Genomic DNA, 15,409 nt, shown 5'->3' on the forward strand with positions numbered 1-15,409 from the left:
TTGGATGGCATCACCGACTCAACGGACATCAGTTTGAGCAAGCTCTGGGAGCTGGTGATGGAAAGGAAAGCCTGGCATCCATGGGGTCGAGAAGAGTCAGACGCGACTGAACTGAACCGAATGCTTGAAAATTTGGACTAATACATATGAAAACTACAAAATGACTAACATACTTAAATTATATCAAGGACTTACTTCACTGGAAGGATTTAAACAATCTTCTCCAGGCGCTGGAAGACAGGGACTGAAGGCGATGAGGTCGGTCTTGGGCGGCCCCTCCCCAGAGCACACCCTCTGCCGCCTCTCCTGCGAGTAAGACCAGCTCCCCACCGCGCTGGAGCACACCAGCCTGGGCTTCACCGGCCCGCACGCGCCCTCGCTGGGCGGCGCCGAGCACCGCAGCGCCGTGTACAGCAGCAGCGTGAGCACCAACAGGCTGGACACCGCGCAGATGGCGACGATCAGGTACACGTTCACATCCACTAACGCCGTCTCTGCGCCAGCTGCACCAGACAACGCCCGCGAAGAGGCCTTGGGCGCCTGGCCGCTGTCCTCCAGCGACAGCAGCACGGTGGCCGTGGCCGTCAGCGCCGGCTCGCCGTGGTCCTTCACCAGCACCAGCAGGCGCTGGCGCGGCGCGTCCGCCTCGTCCAGGGCGCGCGTCGTGCTGATCTCGCCGCTGTACAGCCCCACGCGGAACGGGCTGCGCGCGCCACCCGCCGCCGGCTGCAGCTCGTACGACAGCCACGCGTTGTAGCCCGAGTCCGCGTCCACCGCGCGCACCTTCGCCACCACGTGGCCCGCGTCCACCGACCTCGACACCACCTGGCTCACCGCGCTGAGTCCTCCGCCTGGCCCGGGCGGCAGCAGCGCAGGCGCGTTGTCGTTCTCGTCCAGCACGAACACCTGCAGCGTCACGTTGCTGCCCAGGGGCGGCACGCCCGCGTCGCGCGCGCTCACCTGGAACTGCAGCAGCTCCAGCTCCTCGTGGTCCAGCGGCTGCAGCGCGTACACCTTGCCGCTCTCCGCGTGCACCGACACGTAGCTCGACAGCGCGCGCTCGCCCACCCGCCGCTCCACCAGCGAGTAGGACACCAGCGCGTTCTCCTGCGCGTCCGCGTCTCGCGCAGACACGGTGAAGATGTGGCAGCCGGGCGGGTTGTTCTCCTTGACGAACACCGTGTACTCGGGCTGCGGGAACGCGGGCGCGTTGTCGTTCACGTCGGCCACCTCCACGGACACGCTGGTGGTGGCCGAGAGAGAAGGCAAGCCACCGTCCCTCGCTGTCACCACCACCTCATAGTTCGACGCACTCTCGCGGTCCAGGGCGCTGTCCAGCACTAGTGAATAGTAATTCTTGAAGGTGGACACCAGCTTGAAGGGGAAATGGGGTGGTGTGAGTGAGCAGGTCACCTGCCCATTGGCGCCGGAGTCACAGTCGGACACGCTGATCAAGGCAATGACAGTGCCCACCAGAGCGTCCTCCCGCACTGGGAGCGAGAGTGAAGTGATCATTACCTCAGGGGTATTATCATTCAGGTCTAGAACTTCCACAAGGACCGTGCAATGACCAGCCATGGGAGGAATCCCTTTATCAATGGCGTTAACCTGGATTTCATACTCATTATTCTCTTCAAAATCCAGTTTCCCATAAATTCTAATTTCACCTGTTTCTGGATTTATTAAAAACATACATTTCTCACTCCGTGGCAGAATCATTCTGATTCCATAGGAAATTTCTCTGTTTGGTCCTTCATCTAGATCAGAAGCGTTTAGTTGAATGATTCTGGTGCCGTTTGGGACATTTTCAAACAGCACCACTTTATAGCCAGGCTTATCAAACTCAGGAGCATTGTCATTAACATCCAGGATGGTTATTTGAATCTGAACAGATCCTGTTAACTGGGGTTTACCGCCATCCAGAGCGGTCAGCAACATATTAAGTTCTGGTATTTCTTCTCTATCCAATGACTTCCGAAGAATGAGTTCAGGCAATATACTTTTGTCGGTTTTCGTTATTAGTTTAAGAGTAAAATACTCATTTAGACTTAACCTATAGGTCAGAAGAGAGTTTAGGCCGATATCCGCATCAGACGCGCCCTCTAGAGGAAAAAGAGACTCCAAAGGAGCAGATTCAGAAATGAGTACCTTTTGTTCTCCTCTGAATACTGGCGGGTTGTCGTTAATGTCCTTCACCTCCACCTCCACATGGAACACCTGCAGCGGCCGGTCCACGATCACCTCCAGGTGGATGCTGCACTCCGCGCTCCGCCCGCACAGCTCCTCCCGGTCGATCCGAGAATTCACAAACAAAATGCCATTCTGCAGATTTACCTCCAGAAGGTCCCCGTGGCCTTTGGACGCCACCCGGAACAGGCGCGGCACCAGCTCCGCCAGCTCCAGCCCTAGGTCCTGAGCGATGCGGCCCACGAAGGTGCCGTGTTTTGCCTCCTCGAGAACCGAGTAATGGACCTGGCCGCTCCCCGACTCCCAGGCTGCGAGGAGCAAAACCGAGAGTAGCAGGCACCGAGCTTCGAAGCCTCCTCGCCAAGAAAACACCATTGCAGATAAAGGGATCTCTGAGGTGAGACTGTCAGTTTTAAGGGATAGCTCGCCTGCCAACATTTATGACCAGTCTCCCCTTCCGTAAGTATATCTTCAGTAAATTTTACCCAGCTTTCCGGTCAATATGGAGTCTATCCTATTCTGTGGATTGTTGGAATCTGGACTTGGAGAGTTTTCCCTTTTCACCTTTTGAGTATACAGCGACATCATGTGACTGATTATGTAAGTACAAGAAAGATCCTGAGGTTCTTTTTGGTTTAGCCACTTCTTGGTTCACTTTAAATATGTTTCAACTTTTTGGATAGTTTCATGGATCATTTGCAAATACCTATTTAATATATATAATATTCTTAACAAAGCACAAATACTTCTATTATACTTCAGTTTTTAAAATAATTCTGCTTCAAAGTCTATCATAAAATAATCATTGAAATGTGGCATGGCAGAAGTTACTCATTAGCTAGCTATTGTGGAAAATAAAATGAAGAATAATATCTATCACCCCTGCCACTGGGCTTCCCAGATGACAAAGTGGTAAAGAATCCACCTGCCACTGCAGGAGATGCAAGAGACGGGTTTGATTCCTGGGTGGGGAAGATGCCCTGAAGTAGGAAATGGCAACCCACTCCAGTATTCTTGCCTGGAAATTTTCATGGACAGAGGAATCTGGCAGGCTACAGCGCATAGGATTGCAAAGAGTCGGACATGCCTGAGAACACCGCCCCAGCCCTTGTATTGCTTACAATTCACATTCATAATGGAATTTCATGCCTCACAAGCACTTCATTCTAAGTCTTTATGAGAAAGCCAAGAATTTCCTTGTCTAGTAAAGGAGAATGGAGAAGGCAATGGCACCCCACTCCAGTACTCTTGCCTGGAAAATCCCATGGATGGAGGAGCCTGGTAGGCTGCAGTTCATGGGGTTGCGAAGAGTCGGACATGACTGAGCGACTTCACTTTCACTTTTCACTTTTATGCATTGGAGAAGGAAATGGCAACCCACTCCAGTGTTCTTGCCTGGAGAATCCCAGGGATCAGGTCGCACAGAGTTGGACATGACTGAAGTGACTTAGCAGCAGCAGTAGCAGTAAAGGAGAAAATATTTCATTCATATAAATTATTTTATTCATAAATATGACCAATATTAGAACTCATCATTAATATGGAAGATGTTATTTTTGGTTCCTTGATGCTCACATGTGATGACTTTTCATACAGCTGCTCTCATTCTTATAATATGTTGAAAAATGAATTGTGGGTGCAGATTCTAGAATACTCTAGCAAGAGTAAAGCATTTTCATGTAAAATGTTGAGTCAAAACCTCCAAATTTCATGGTATTCTGAAGTGGTAGTAGAGCACTAATCTGAAAAAGATATCATGAAATGTTTTGGAGCCCAATCTCATTGACTAAAGTCAAAAGAATATGAACTTCATAATGACCATTTTGTGTCCCTCTATGTCCTTCCTTCCAGGCCAGTTAGTAGTTATATAAAATAAGCTTCTCTTCAGAAGACAACGATGCTGACTATGATTCAAGGGAGAATCAAAATATTTCTTCATAATTTTATTCAGTAATTCAAGACTAGCTTTAAGGGAAAACAGAACACAGATAAGATCCTACAGAAGTTGTAAAAAAAAAAAAGTAAGCATATTATTTAGAAGCTCGTTTAAATTTAAATCAAAATCTTTAAACCAATAATTTCTCATTACTATTTTAACACATAATAAAGGAAACTGAGAAGTGAAATTTTTAAAGAGCCAGAAAATAATAACCAATAATGATTCTACAAGTGTAAAATAACTTAAATCAACTACCACACTCACCCCGAATTAATGAAATACATATTTGAATTTTGATGCTATGGGACTATTCAAACTATCTATCACCGTCAAGCTTATTCATTTTATATCTTCCATTTTCAAAAATGTCAATGTACCATAATTCACAAGGAACCTTATTGTAATGTATTCAGGAGACCCAACACATCCTCACTCACTGTTAGACATAATTAAATGATTAAACTGATAGAAAAATCCAAAGTTAGCTCAATAATTAAACAATCAAACTACAAAATAGAATGAAATAACAATTTTGCATTCTAGAATGTAATCTTGAAATTTAAATTAAGTATAAAAGACACTAAATTTGTAGAAATTAATCCACATAACTTGGAATTATCTAAAATGTGTATTGATTACTTATATATTATGCAATAGTAACAATCTGCAAAATTTTAACCTGGACCTAAAACATTACATTTTATATTAAATTAAAATGATGTTGAGTCATTCCAAGAAGTTAGTTTGGAAATGGGTAATATTATGTGCCCTATCTAACATTCACATTTATTTATATTTACAAACTTTCATAAGTTATATGATTAATTACTTTTGAGCCTGAAATATTTTACATTTTTATCTTATTGACTAATTTTGAATAAAGAATTTTTTAGACAATTAATATTGAGATACAAAGTTTCACAAAAAGAGGTCCAAGGATGAGCTTCAGCATGGAGTCTTTGACTATTATGCCAAGTGGTTTGCTGTGTAATTTTAAAGGGAGAATGACTTTCATTAGCTTCTCAAAAGAGGTCAGCAATTCCACCATCCTACATGTGGCTAAGAACCACTGAATTAGAAGGATGACCTAGAGGCAAATGATTTTTGCTAGAATTTTCAGATGTGGTACATGGGCATGTATATACATGGGTATATTACATGGAAAGAAACTTTTACAAATGCCAGCAATAAAGCACTTAAGGATAGGAAATTTAAAATGAAAGAAACTGATAAATGTCAATAGGCTTCACTTTGATAGAATTAATTTTTTCTATATAGATAAAACCAGAAACTTAAGAAGTAATGCCAACTAGCACATATTGCAGATGTTATAAGCCTATATGCATGCCTTTAGCAAGTTTGAATGACTTAATTGAGGAATATTAATAACCTTATTTGCCTAGTGACTCTGGCAGCTTTGTTTGCTTTGTTTCAGTACATAGTAGATAAATCTCTCCCCATTTCAAAGAACAAAATTAAAAAATTAAAAATGGACAGAAATTTTAGTTATATTATTTCAATGAAATAAGCACACTAAGACAAAAGTCTGTACTCTTTTACCACAAATAATATGAAAACAGGTTTTATCTTATTGGTAGAGGAAAAACTGAGGATTATTTAATGGACAATAGATGTATGATGAATGTTCAAAACCAAAAAAAAGAAAAGAAAGTCCTTTCAGAACTAATTAACAGTGTTAAAATTTTGATACAAGCCTGAAGTGACAAAAGTCATTGATCTAATAATGTGAAAATATCAAAGCTAAAGCTTGTTTAAAAAAGCAAAGAGGATGAGTAAAATTTTAAAAATCCATAGTTATTATCTATATTAATTAGATTAGGGATGACGGAGTGATTTGAGTAGATGAGTTGAAAATAAATTATTTCTAATAAAGTGATGACAAAAACGTCATTCTTTCATCTTCCTTTTTTTTTTAACATGTTCTAACAAAACATTAGGAGAAATAGGATATTTACTGGCTAAGTAGCCTAATACTTTATATGATTAAAATTGGATATGTGTATCATTTGGCATTTCGCTAACAAATGTTTTTAAAAACGATACTCGAAGTATAAGACATCCATGAAATAAACTGGATTTTTTAAACAATTAACATAAACTTCAAGAAGAAGGGAAGGATCTATAGAACTCACCAGACCGGATTGATTTGATCCTGCCTCCTGCCTCTCTTCTCCGACTTCTCTATCCAGACCCGGAGGTAGGCTGGGGCTGAAGGCCATGAGGTCGGTCTTGGGCGGCCCCTCCCCAGAGCACACCCTCTGCCGCCTCTCCTGCGAGTAAGACCAGCTCCCCACCGCGCTGGAGCACACCAGCCTGGGCTTCACCGGCCCGCACGCGCCCTCGCTGGGCGGCGCCGAGCACCGCAGCGCCGTGTACAGCAGCAGCGTGAGCACCAACAGGCTGGACACCGCGCAGATGGCGACGATCAGGTACACGTTCACATCCACTAACGCCGTCTCTGCGCCAGCTGCACCAGACAACGCCCGCGAAGAGGCCTTGGGCGCCTGGCCGCTGTCCTCCAGCGACAGCAGCACGGTGGCCGTGGCCGTCAGCGCCGGCTCGCCGTGGTCCTTCACCAGCACCAGCAGGCGCTGGCGCGGCGCGTCCGCCTCGTCCAGGGCGCGCGTCGTGCTGATCTCGCCGCTGTACAGCCCCACGCGGAACGGGCTGCGCGCGCCACCCGCCGCCGGCTGCAGCTCGTACGACAGCCACGCGTTGTAGCCCGAGTCCGCGTCCACCGCGCGCACCTTCGCCACCACGTGGCCCGCGTCCACGGACCTCGACACCACCTGGCTCACCGCGCCGGGTCCTCCGCCTGGCCCGGGCGGCAGCAGCGCAGGCGCGTTGTCGTTCTCGTCCAGCACGAACACCTGCAGCGTCACGTTGCTGCCCAGGGGCGGCACGCCCGCGTCGCGCGCGCTCACCTGGAACTGCAGCAGCTCCAGCTCCTCGTGGTCCAGCGGCTGCAGCGCGTACACCTTGCCGCTCTCCGCGTGCACCGACACGTAGCTCGACAGCGCGCGCTCGCCCACCCGCCGCTCCACCAGCGAGTAGGACACCAGCGCGTTCTCTTGCGCGTCCGCATCTCGCGCCGACACCGTGAAGATGTGGCAGCCGGGCGGGTTGTTCTCCTTGACGAACACCGTGTACTCGGGCTGCGCGAACGCGGGCGCATTGTCGTTCATGTCGGCCACTTCCACGGACACGCTGGCTGTGGCCGACAGCGAAGGCGAGCCCCCGTCCCGCGCTGTCACCATCAACTTATAGACAGACACGCTCTCACGGTCCAGGCTGCCATCCAGCACTAGTGAATAATAGTTCTTGAATGTGGACACAATCTTGAAGGGGACGTTGGGCGTTAGAAAGCAGATTACCTGTCCATTGTCACCAGAGTCTCGATCAGATACACTGATCAGCGCAATGACAGTGCTTGGCTGAGTGTCCTCTCGTACTGGTAGAGACAGGGAAGTGACAGTGATTTCAGGGGCGTTATCATTGGCATCTAAGATTTCAACCCAGACTGTGCAGTGACCTGCCATTGGGGGATTCCCCTTATCTGTGGCCTGTACTTCAATTTCATAAAACTTGTTTTCTTCATAGTCTAAAGTTCCATTGACCTTCACTTCTCCGTTATTTTCATCTAGTGTAAATAAAGGTTTTCCATTGGGCTTAATTGACATTAAGGAGTATGTTACCTCCCCATTGACTCCTTCATCTTGATCTGTGGCATTTAACTGTATCACAAGAGTTCCTTTAGCTGCGTTTTCCATCAATCTCACCTTGTATTCTGATTGTTCAAATTCCGGATCATTGTCGTTAATATCCAAGATGCGGATGAAGAGTTGAACAGTGCCAGTGAGCTCCGGTTTCCCTCCATCTGCAGCCGTCAGTAGTAAATTAAATTCCGGAGTTTTCTCTCTGTCTAGAGACTTCTTTAACGTAAGTGACAGTTTTTTAGTCGGCTTACTATTTATTGGTAATTCTAAAGAAAAGTACTCATTTTTACTTAGTCTGTAGGTCAATTGAGCATTCTCTCCTATATCCGCATCAGAAGCTCCCTCTAGAGGAAAACGAGAGTCAGGTTGTTTAGATTCAGAAATCAGCAGCTTTTGTTCTCTGAGAGAGAACACAGGAGGATTGTCGTTAATGTCCTTCACCTCCACCTCCACATGGAACACCTGCAGCGGCCGGTCCACGATCACCTCCAGGTGGATGCTGCACTCCGCGCTCCGTCCGCACAGCTCCTCCCGGTCGATCCGAGAATTCACAAACAAAATGCCATTCTGTAGATTTACCTCCAGAAGGTCCCCGCGGCCTTTGGACGCCACCCGGAACAGGCGGGGCACCAGCTCCGCCAGCTCCAGTCCCAGGTCCTGGGCGATGCGACCCACGAAGGTGCCGTGTTTTGCCTCCTCAGGGACGGAGTAGTGGACCTGGCCGCTCCCTGACTCCCAAGCTGCGAGGAGCAGAAGCGACAGCAGCAGTCGCCCATTGCCCAATCCACTTCTTTGAGTCGCGGACATCTCATATACTGACTTCCAAAATACGATACTTTACACTTACAGTACCATAGACTCCAGTTCCCGGTTAAATATCTTGCTGAATCTTGGAGAAGTTTCAAAGGATCCTTTAACGATAGCATCCGGCATGACGGAGTCTTTAAATGGGGAGTTCCTGGCAGCGCAGACTAACCCCTGAATGAACTACTTCCTCCAAGTAAAGAGCGACACCTTGTGCCTGAAATTGTGAGTATTGTACCCTACATCCAACACCACAGAATTGTACTTGAAGAGAAATAAGTGCACGTGTTTCAAGCTATTTTATACCCTAAATATTTCCAAAGTGTTTATTTGTGGAACATTCAGATTTTAAGTCATATTGAAATTGATGGTATATGGAAAATGGTGTTTTTTTCTTGATTAACGTCAAACTGAAATGTTTGTTCCTATGTTTGATTTAGAGCTCTTTTCCTTATCTACACGTATACACACACCGAGAGAGACAGAGAGAGATCAATTCCATAGGTAGCCTTATGAAAAAAAGAGTCAAACATTTCCTCATATAAAAATTGTTTTACTTCTAGTTTCTCTTGATACTTCAACTGCTAGGAAACTCAAAGACAAATTTGAAACTTTAATAACAATTCTTTAGTTTTTAAGCCTACATATTGTATTTTTATCTATGTGCACTATGTACTTGCTTTTGATTTATATTTTTCTTTAGTTCTAATTCTTCATTGGTATTTACATTTAATTGTGTTCCTGTTACAAGAAACTTTATATCCACTAAAGAACAACAAGGAAAACAAAAATATATTTCAAATTTGGTGATTTAAGACAGGAAATTCACAAGAGAAAAGTCTATTGATGTAAATGAAATTTATATTTGGCATATATGATTTCTCATGTAAGCTGCATTGCTAACAATAACAGGTATCAAAATGATTACTTTGTTACTTTATGTAATGGTGTCAGTATATGAAAGACTACTTCTTTCATGGTGAACTTTTTTACCATTCAATGAAATAAAAATCACCATGAAAACTTCTGTGCCATATTGGTATTTCCTCTCAACAACATTGGCTTTTATATATTTATCAAGATATAGTCATGAGAATAGTTGACCTATTTCTTCTTTTAAAAAATTCTGGGTTTGAGGTTGTAAATTTATCCAAAATAAGGGAAATTATTTTTAAACACTTTGCCTCTAAGTGCCTAATATTGTGCTAAAGAAAACAGAAAATAATCGATTTTAACCAAAAACTAAATGACCTCAGTGTTAATGGAAATTCAATTTCATAAGATATCAACTAGAAATTTAGAACTGATGTGAATTTTCATTGCCTGAAGTTGCACTTTAGTTACATGTCCTTTATTGTTTCATATTACTTTGGGACTTGAGTAAGGAAAAAAGGGTACAATGAAAACTGAGAGAAGAAAGTGGTTCAGGATAAATATCATTCTAGCTTGAGTATTTTGTTGTACAGTTTTGATGGTTCATATCCAATCTAAAAATATTACAGTAAAAAATTGCTAGTATATTTATTTTTATGTTAATATTTTCTTTTATCATGAATACACACATATGTTCTATTGCTAATTTCAAATCTTGTTTCATTTATTTCAAGTCTGTTCTTTTCCCAACATTATTATTCTGCTAGAACTGTCTTTAAAGTAAATTTAAAATTCCTTTTTAAAAAACTAACAAAACAGACTGATAACCATTTGTGACACTGAATTCTGTTATGCATCTATTAATAAAAAACAACCAGTCAAATAGGCCTATTTTCAAAGTATACCATTAGGCTAGAGAACAGTAGATCTAACATGATATTTGAAGCCGGTCAGATTTGGCAGAAGAAAGAAGCAACAAACTTCCAACCACTTCCCCAAGGAAACTTGGGATTGAGATGTTACATGCAACATGATGTTTTTTAAAGGTAGAGAAATAAATATGAGAAAGTTTATCTAAGAGATTATATTACATGTCTAAATTGAAACCACATGTTACACAAGTATATTAAGTGACACTGGAAGAATGCCAAGTCATAAAAGAGTTGGATATACTGTATGAACCAATGTCACATCCGTTGCATTTTGGCTGTGATACTTCAGATTTCATCTTCTCAACTAGCTCCTATAGAATAGATTATATCTTTGAACTTATCTTTGGGGATGGGCCTGAGATCTGATAATAGGCTGGTGCCAAGAAATCACATCTATATAATATGTTAACATTGATTTTGTAAGATTGACTGAAAAGATTAAGGAACTTTGACCCTGACCTTCTCAAAATCAATCTGCTTAGTCTTAAATTCCAGCTGTAGGTCCTGCTAGTCAAGTGTTAGAGTGCATGGTTTAATGTTCTGCCAGTCCTCATCATCCACTAATATTCCATAATAGATCTAGTACTACTATTTATTGAAAACATAGAACCAAAAATAAATCTTGAAGCCACTCTTGGAAACCAGTAGGTTTTTCAAAATTAATGGATTAGAAGTACCATTCAGCATTGTATCTACAAAACTACAGAATATAAGCAGTGATGTTCACTCTGTGCTATCATGACTCATTGAAATATACAGTTATTTGATCACAGATTATTTGTTCAGTTGGCACAATCTCTCAGGCAACAGTAAGACTGAAGAAGACTGAATTCTGAAAGACCTACACACATTCAAAGATTTTTATGGGAAATATACACCTTTAAAGCTATTCCTGAAGTATACAATTTTGGAAACACTTACTGATCCTTCACTGGTATTCAATTCAGTTCAGTTCAGTCGCTCAGTCATGTACAACTCTTTGCGACCCCATGAATTGCAGCACGCCAGGCCTCCCTGTCCATCACCAACTCCAGAAGTTTATTCAAACTCATGTCCATCGAGTCACTGGTGCTATCCAGACATCTCATTCTCTGTTATCCCCTTCTCCTCCTGCTCCCAATCCCTCCCAGCATCAGGGTCCTTTCCAATGAGTCAACTCTTCACATGAGGTGCCCAAAGTATTGGAGTTTCAGCTTCAGCATCAGTCCTTCCAATGAACACCCAGGACTGATCTTCTTTAGGATGGACTGGCTGGATCTCCTTACAGTCCAAGGGACTCTCAAGAGTCTTCTCCAACACCACAGTTCAAAAGCATCAATTTTTCGGCACTCAGCTTTCTTCACGGTCCAACTCTCATATCCATACATGACTACTGGAAAAACCACAGCCTTGACTAGACAGACCTTTGTTGGCAAAGTAATGTCTCTGCTTTTTAATATGCTGTCTAGGTTGGTCATAACTTTCCTTCCAAGGAGTAAGTGTCTTTTAATTTCATGGCTGCAATCACCATCTGCAGTGATTTTGGAGCCCAAAAATATAAAGTCTGACACTGTTTCCACTGTTTCCCCATCTATTTCACATGAAGTGATGGGACCAGATGCCATGATCTTAGTTTTCTGAATGTTGAGTTTTAAACCAACTTTTTCACTCTCCTCTTTCACTTTCATCAAGAGGCTTTTTAGCTCCTCCTCACTTTCTGCCATAAGGGTGGTATCATCTGCATGTCTGAGGTTATTGATATTTCTCCCAGCAATCTTGATTCCAGCTTGTGCTTCTTCCAGCCCAGTGTTTCTCATGACGTACCCTGCATATAAGTTAAATAAACAGGGTGACAATATACAGCCTTGATGTACGCCTTTTCCTATTTGGAACCAGTCTGTTGTTCCATGTCCAGTTCTAACTGTTGCTTCCTGACCTGCATATAGGTTTCTCAAGAGGCAGGTCAGGTGGTTTGGTATTCCCATCTCTTTCAGAACTTTCCACAGTTTATTGTGATCCACACAGTCAAAGGCTTTGGCAGAGTCAATAAGGCAGAAATAGATGTTTTTCTGGAACTCTCTTGCTTTTTCGGTGATCCAGCAGGTGCAATTTGATCTCTGGTTCCTCTGCCTTTTCTAAAACCAGCTTGAACATCTGGAAGTTCATGGTTCACGTATTGCTGAAGCCTGACTTGGAGAATTTTGAGCATTACTTTACTAGCATGTGAGATGAATGCAATTGTGCAGTAGTTTGAGCATTCTTTGGGACTGGAATGAAAACACCTTTTCCAGTCCTGTGGCCACTGCTGAGTTTTCCAAATTTGCTGGCATATTGAGTGCAGCACTTTCACAGCATAATCTTCCAGGATTTGAAATAGCTCAACTGGAATTCCATCACCTCCACTAGCTTTGTTCATAGTGATGCTTTCTAAGGCCCACTTGACTTCACATTCCAGGATGTCTGGCTCTAGGTGAGTAATCACACCATCATGATTATCTGGGTCATGAAGATCTTTTTTGTACAGTTCTTCTGTGTATTCTTGCCACCTCTTCTTAATATCTTCTGCTTCTGTTAGGTCCATACCATTTCTGTCCTTTATCAAACCCATCTTTGCATGAAATGTCCCCTTGGTATCTCTAATTTTCTTGAAGAGATCTCCAGTCTTTCCCATTTTGTTGTTTTCCCCTATTTCTTTGCATTGATCGCTGAGGAAGGCTTTCTTATCTCTACTTGCTATGCTTTGGAACTCTGCATTCAAATGAGAATATCTTTCCTTTTCTCCTTTGCTTTTCACTGGTATTCAGGATCCAAGAAATAATTATATTACCACTTATATGTGTCAAAACATAATTATTATTGTATTAGTGTAAAAAGGATAAGTACATGTATGTGTGTGTGTATATATATATATATAAAAAATTTGGGTTTGGTGTTCTGCAAGAATGTAGCAGAGCACAGTCTTCTGCTTTTCCATATATATTAAATGATTTTGCTTATTTATATCACTTCCAAACAAGTGATCAACAGTGCTTATTGGACAATGCTTAATTATTAATAATGTAAATCTCCTATCTCAGTATGGCATTGACTAAGACAAATGATAATGATGACCATGAACATTCTGAGAAAAGAATCACTTAGCAACATTAAAAAAACTTTAATTCCTATCTCAGTTATGGTATTGTACAAAGTTAATCATGAAGATACTCATGGAGGTTTTTTTCCTAAGTAAAACAGAAAGGAGAATTAACTTGTATATAGCTTGTGCTTGATTTTTCTAGCCAGAACTATGGTTGGATGGCATCACCAATTCAATGGACATGAGTTTAAGCAGACTGGGAGACTGTGAAGGACAGGGAAGCCTGATGTGCTGCTGTCCATGGGGTTGCAAAGAGTCAGACACAACTGAGCAATTGAACATTAAATGAAAGATTTACTCTAAAAAGTTATACAGTTAATAAAAGAATGGCTCTTAAATCTAAGAGATGTACATTTGAATATCATCTCCATCATATATTAACTGGATGGCAGTGGACAAGACAGATAAGTATCTCACCATCTCTTATCTAATCTTTAGAACTTGGATAGTTGAATGTACTTTACAGGTTGCTATAAGATTTAAACAAAATTATTATTTAAGCCCTTTATACCATATCTTACAAATAGAAATATCTCAAATAGTGGTGGTTGATTATAGTTAGTGACCAATGTTGTATCCTTAACTCTTGTAGTCTGTAGCTGTGGATGAAGAAGATTCCAGTGCCATAAATCAAGATATGACTTTTCCTTTTCTGAAGATTTCCTAATGTTCATCTTTATGGAAATCATCCTACTTTCTGGGTAGAAAATAGCTATCTCAGAATTTCCATTAACTTTACCCTATCTATAGTGTGGTTCTCCACCTACATGTAAATATATCATATATAATTTATTTCTCCATACTATACAATTAAAGAATCACTAGTTTGCACAACTGAGCCAAAAAGAACAAAATCAACTTCCACATTATTTGATTCATACCCTTACGGCTCTAATTTCAAGTTCTCTGTGACCTCTTTAGGGAAAACCATTCACATGAATATAGCATTGGAGCAAAAAGAAATTTGCATCAAATGTATCTAAAGTACACAATGTTTAAAAATATTTTAAGTACACAATGTTAATTTTGAAATGTTTTCAACAGCACCAGTCAAGCGGAAGTGCCTTTATAGATATTCCATGGTTATCAGGCTTAAGTTATTTAAGGCAATGTTATTTTGAAGTCCAAGCAGCTTGGTGAACATGGACAGAAGTATCACAGTTCTGCATATATGAGAAGACATTTTTGAAACTCAAAGCACAAAGGAGTATGAATTTTCCCACAACCTCATTATAGGTACCATGAATGCAAGAAATAGAATTATGATCAATGCTCAAATAAATCTTCCAAATAAAAATCAGCAAATTAATGTGGAGGAGAGTAGCAAGCCACCAGGCAATTAGCAAACCCATCATTATATTAGAAAAAAAATTTTTGTTTGTATATCTCAAGCATCTGAAGACTATGAAGAAAAGGAGTTTAAATAATGAAGGGATTAAAGGCAAAAAAGTAAAATCATACCCAAAAGAAAGGCTAAAATTCTACCTACTTTATGAAAGAAGCGTGCTATTGATTATAAAGAAATGATTTATAAAATTAAGCCACCTTAACAGCCCATGCCTGACAGTAATACACAAACTTATAGGGAGGTAAGAATTCCAACATGTTTAAACTCAAATTAACCAAATTATGGAACTATGAATTATTATGGAAATTTTGAAGGCACAAACATGAGTGGAGGGCACCAAATAGAATAGAATTTTAAAAAATGAATAGGAAGAATGAACTTGCAGCAAAATTGAGAAGTAGAATATTTGAGCCTCACCCACATGCTCCATTTCCATCAGTGATACTTTCCTTCTTGGCTGACTTAGCCTTG

At 41.9% G+C, this 15,409-nt stretch overlaps 3 protein-coding genes and 2 pseudogenes across 9 annotated transcripts in view; all 5 read right to left on the bottom strand.

Moving 5' to 3' along the window:
* The window catches only part of LOC122439810 (protocadherin alpha-C2), a 183,427-nt gene that overhangs the window by 118,752 nt on the left and 49,266 nt on the right, over positions 1 to 15,409 (bottom strand). The window contains exon 1 of one of the 7 annotated variants that reach the window (XM_043465271.1): positions 6,280 to 8,834. The exons of 4 other annotated variants lie outside the window; for them this stretch is intronic. In XM_043465271.1, coding sequence (XP_043321206.1) covers positions 6,280 to 8,670 — 2,391 coding nt within the window. In that variant the 5' untranslated portion in view covers positions 8,671 to 8,834. Of the gene's footprint in view, positions 1 to 195; positions 2,855 to 6,279; positions 8,835 to 15,409 lie in introns of those variants that run through there. 2 more of the 7 variants (XM_043465274.1, XM_043465276.1) reach the window with 2 other exon arrangements.
* LOC122439812 overlaps positions 1 to 15,409 on the bottom strand; it is a 127,321-nt pseudogene that overhangs the window by 88,499 nt on the left and 23,413 nt on the right.
* LOC122439814 (protocadherin alpha-3-like) overlaps positions 1 to 15,409 on the bottom strand; it is a 159,354-nt gene that overhangs the window by 88,498 nt on the left and 55,447 nt on the right.
* Positions 1 to 15,409, bottom strand: part of LOC122439813 — a 119,124-nt pseudogene that overhangs the window by 88,492 nt on the left and 15,223 nt on the right.
* Positions 1 to 15,409, bottom strand: part of LOC122439811 (protocadherin alpha-6-like) — a 132,164-nt gene that overhangs the window by 88,480 nt on the left and 28,275 nt on the right.

The sequence above is a fragment of the Cervus canadensis genome, chromosome 4 (assembly GCF_019320065.1).
Source record: "Cervus canadensis isolate Bull #8, Minnesota chromosome 4, ASM1932006v1, whole genome shotgun sequence".
NCBI lineage: Eukaryota > Metazoa > Chordata > Mammalia > Artiodactyla > Cervidae > Cervus > Cervus canadensis.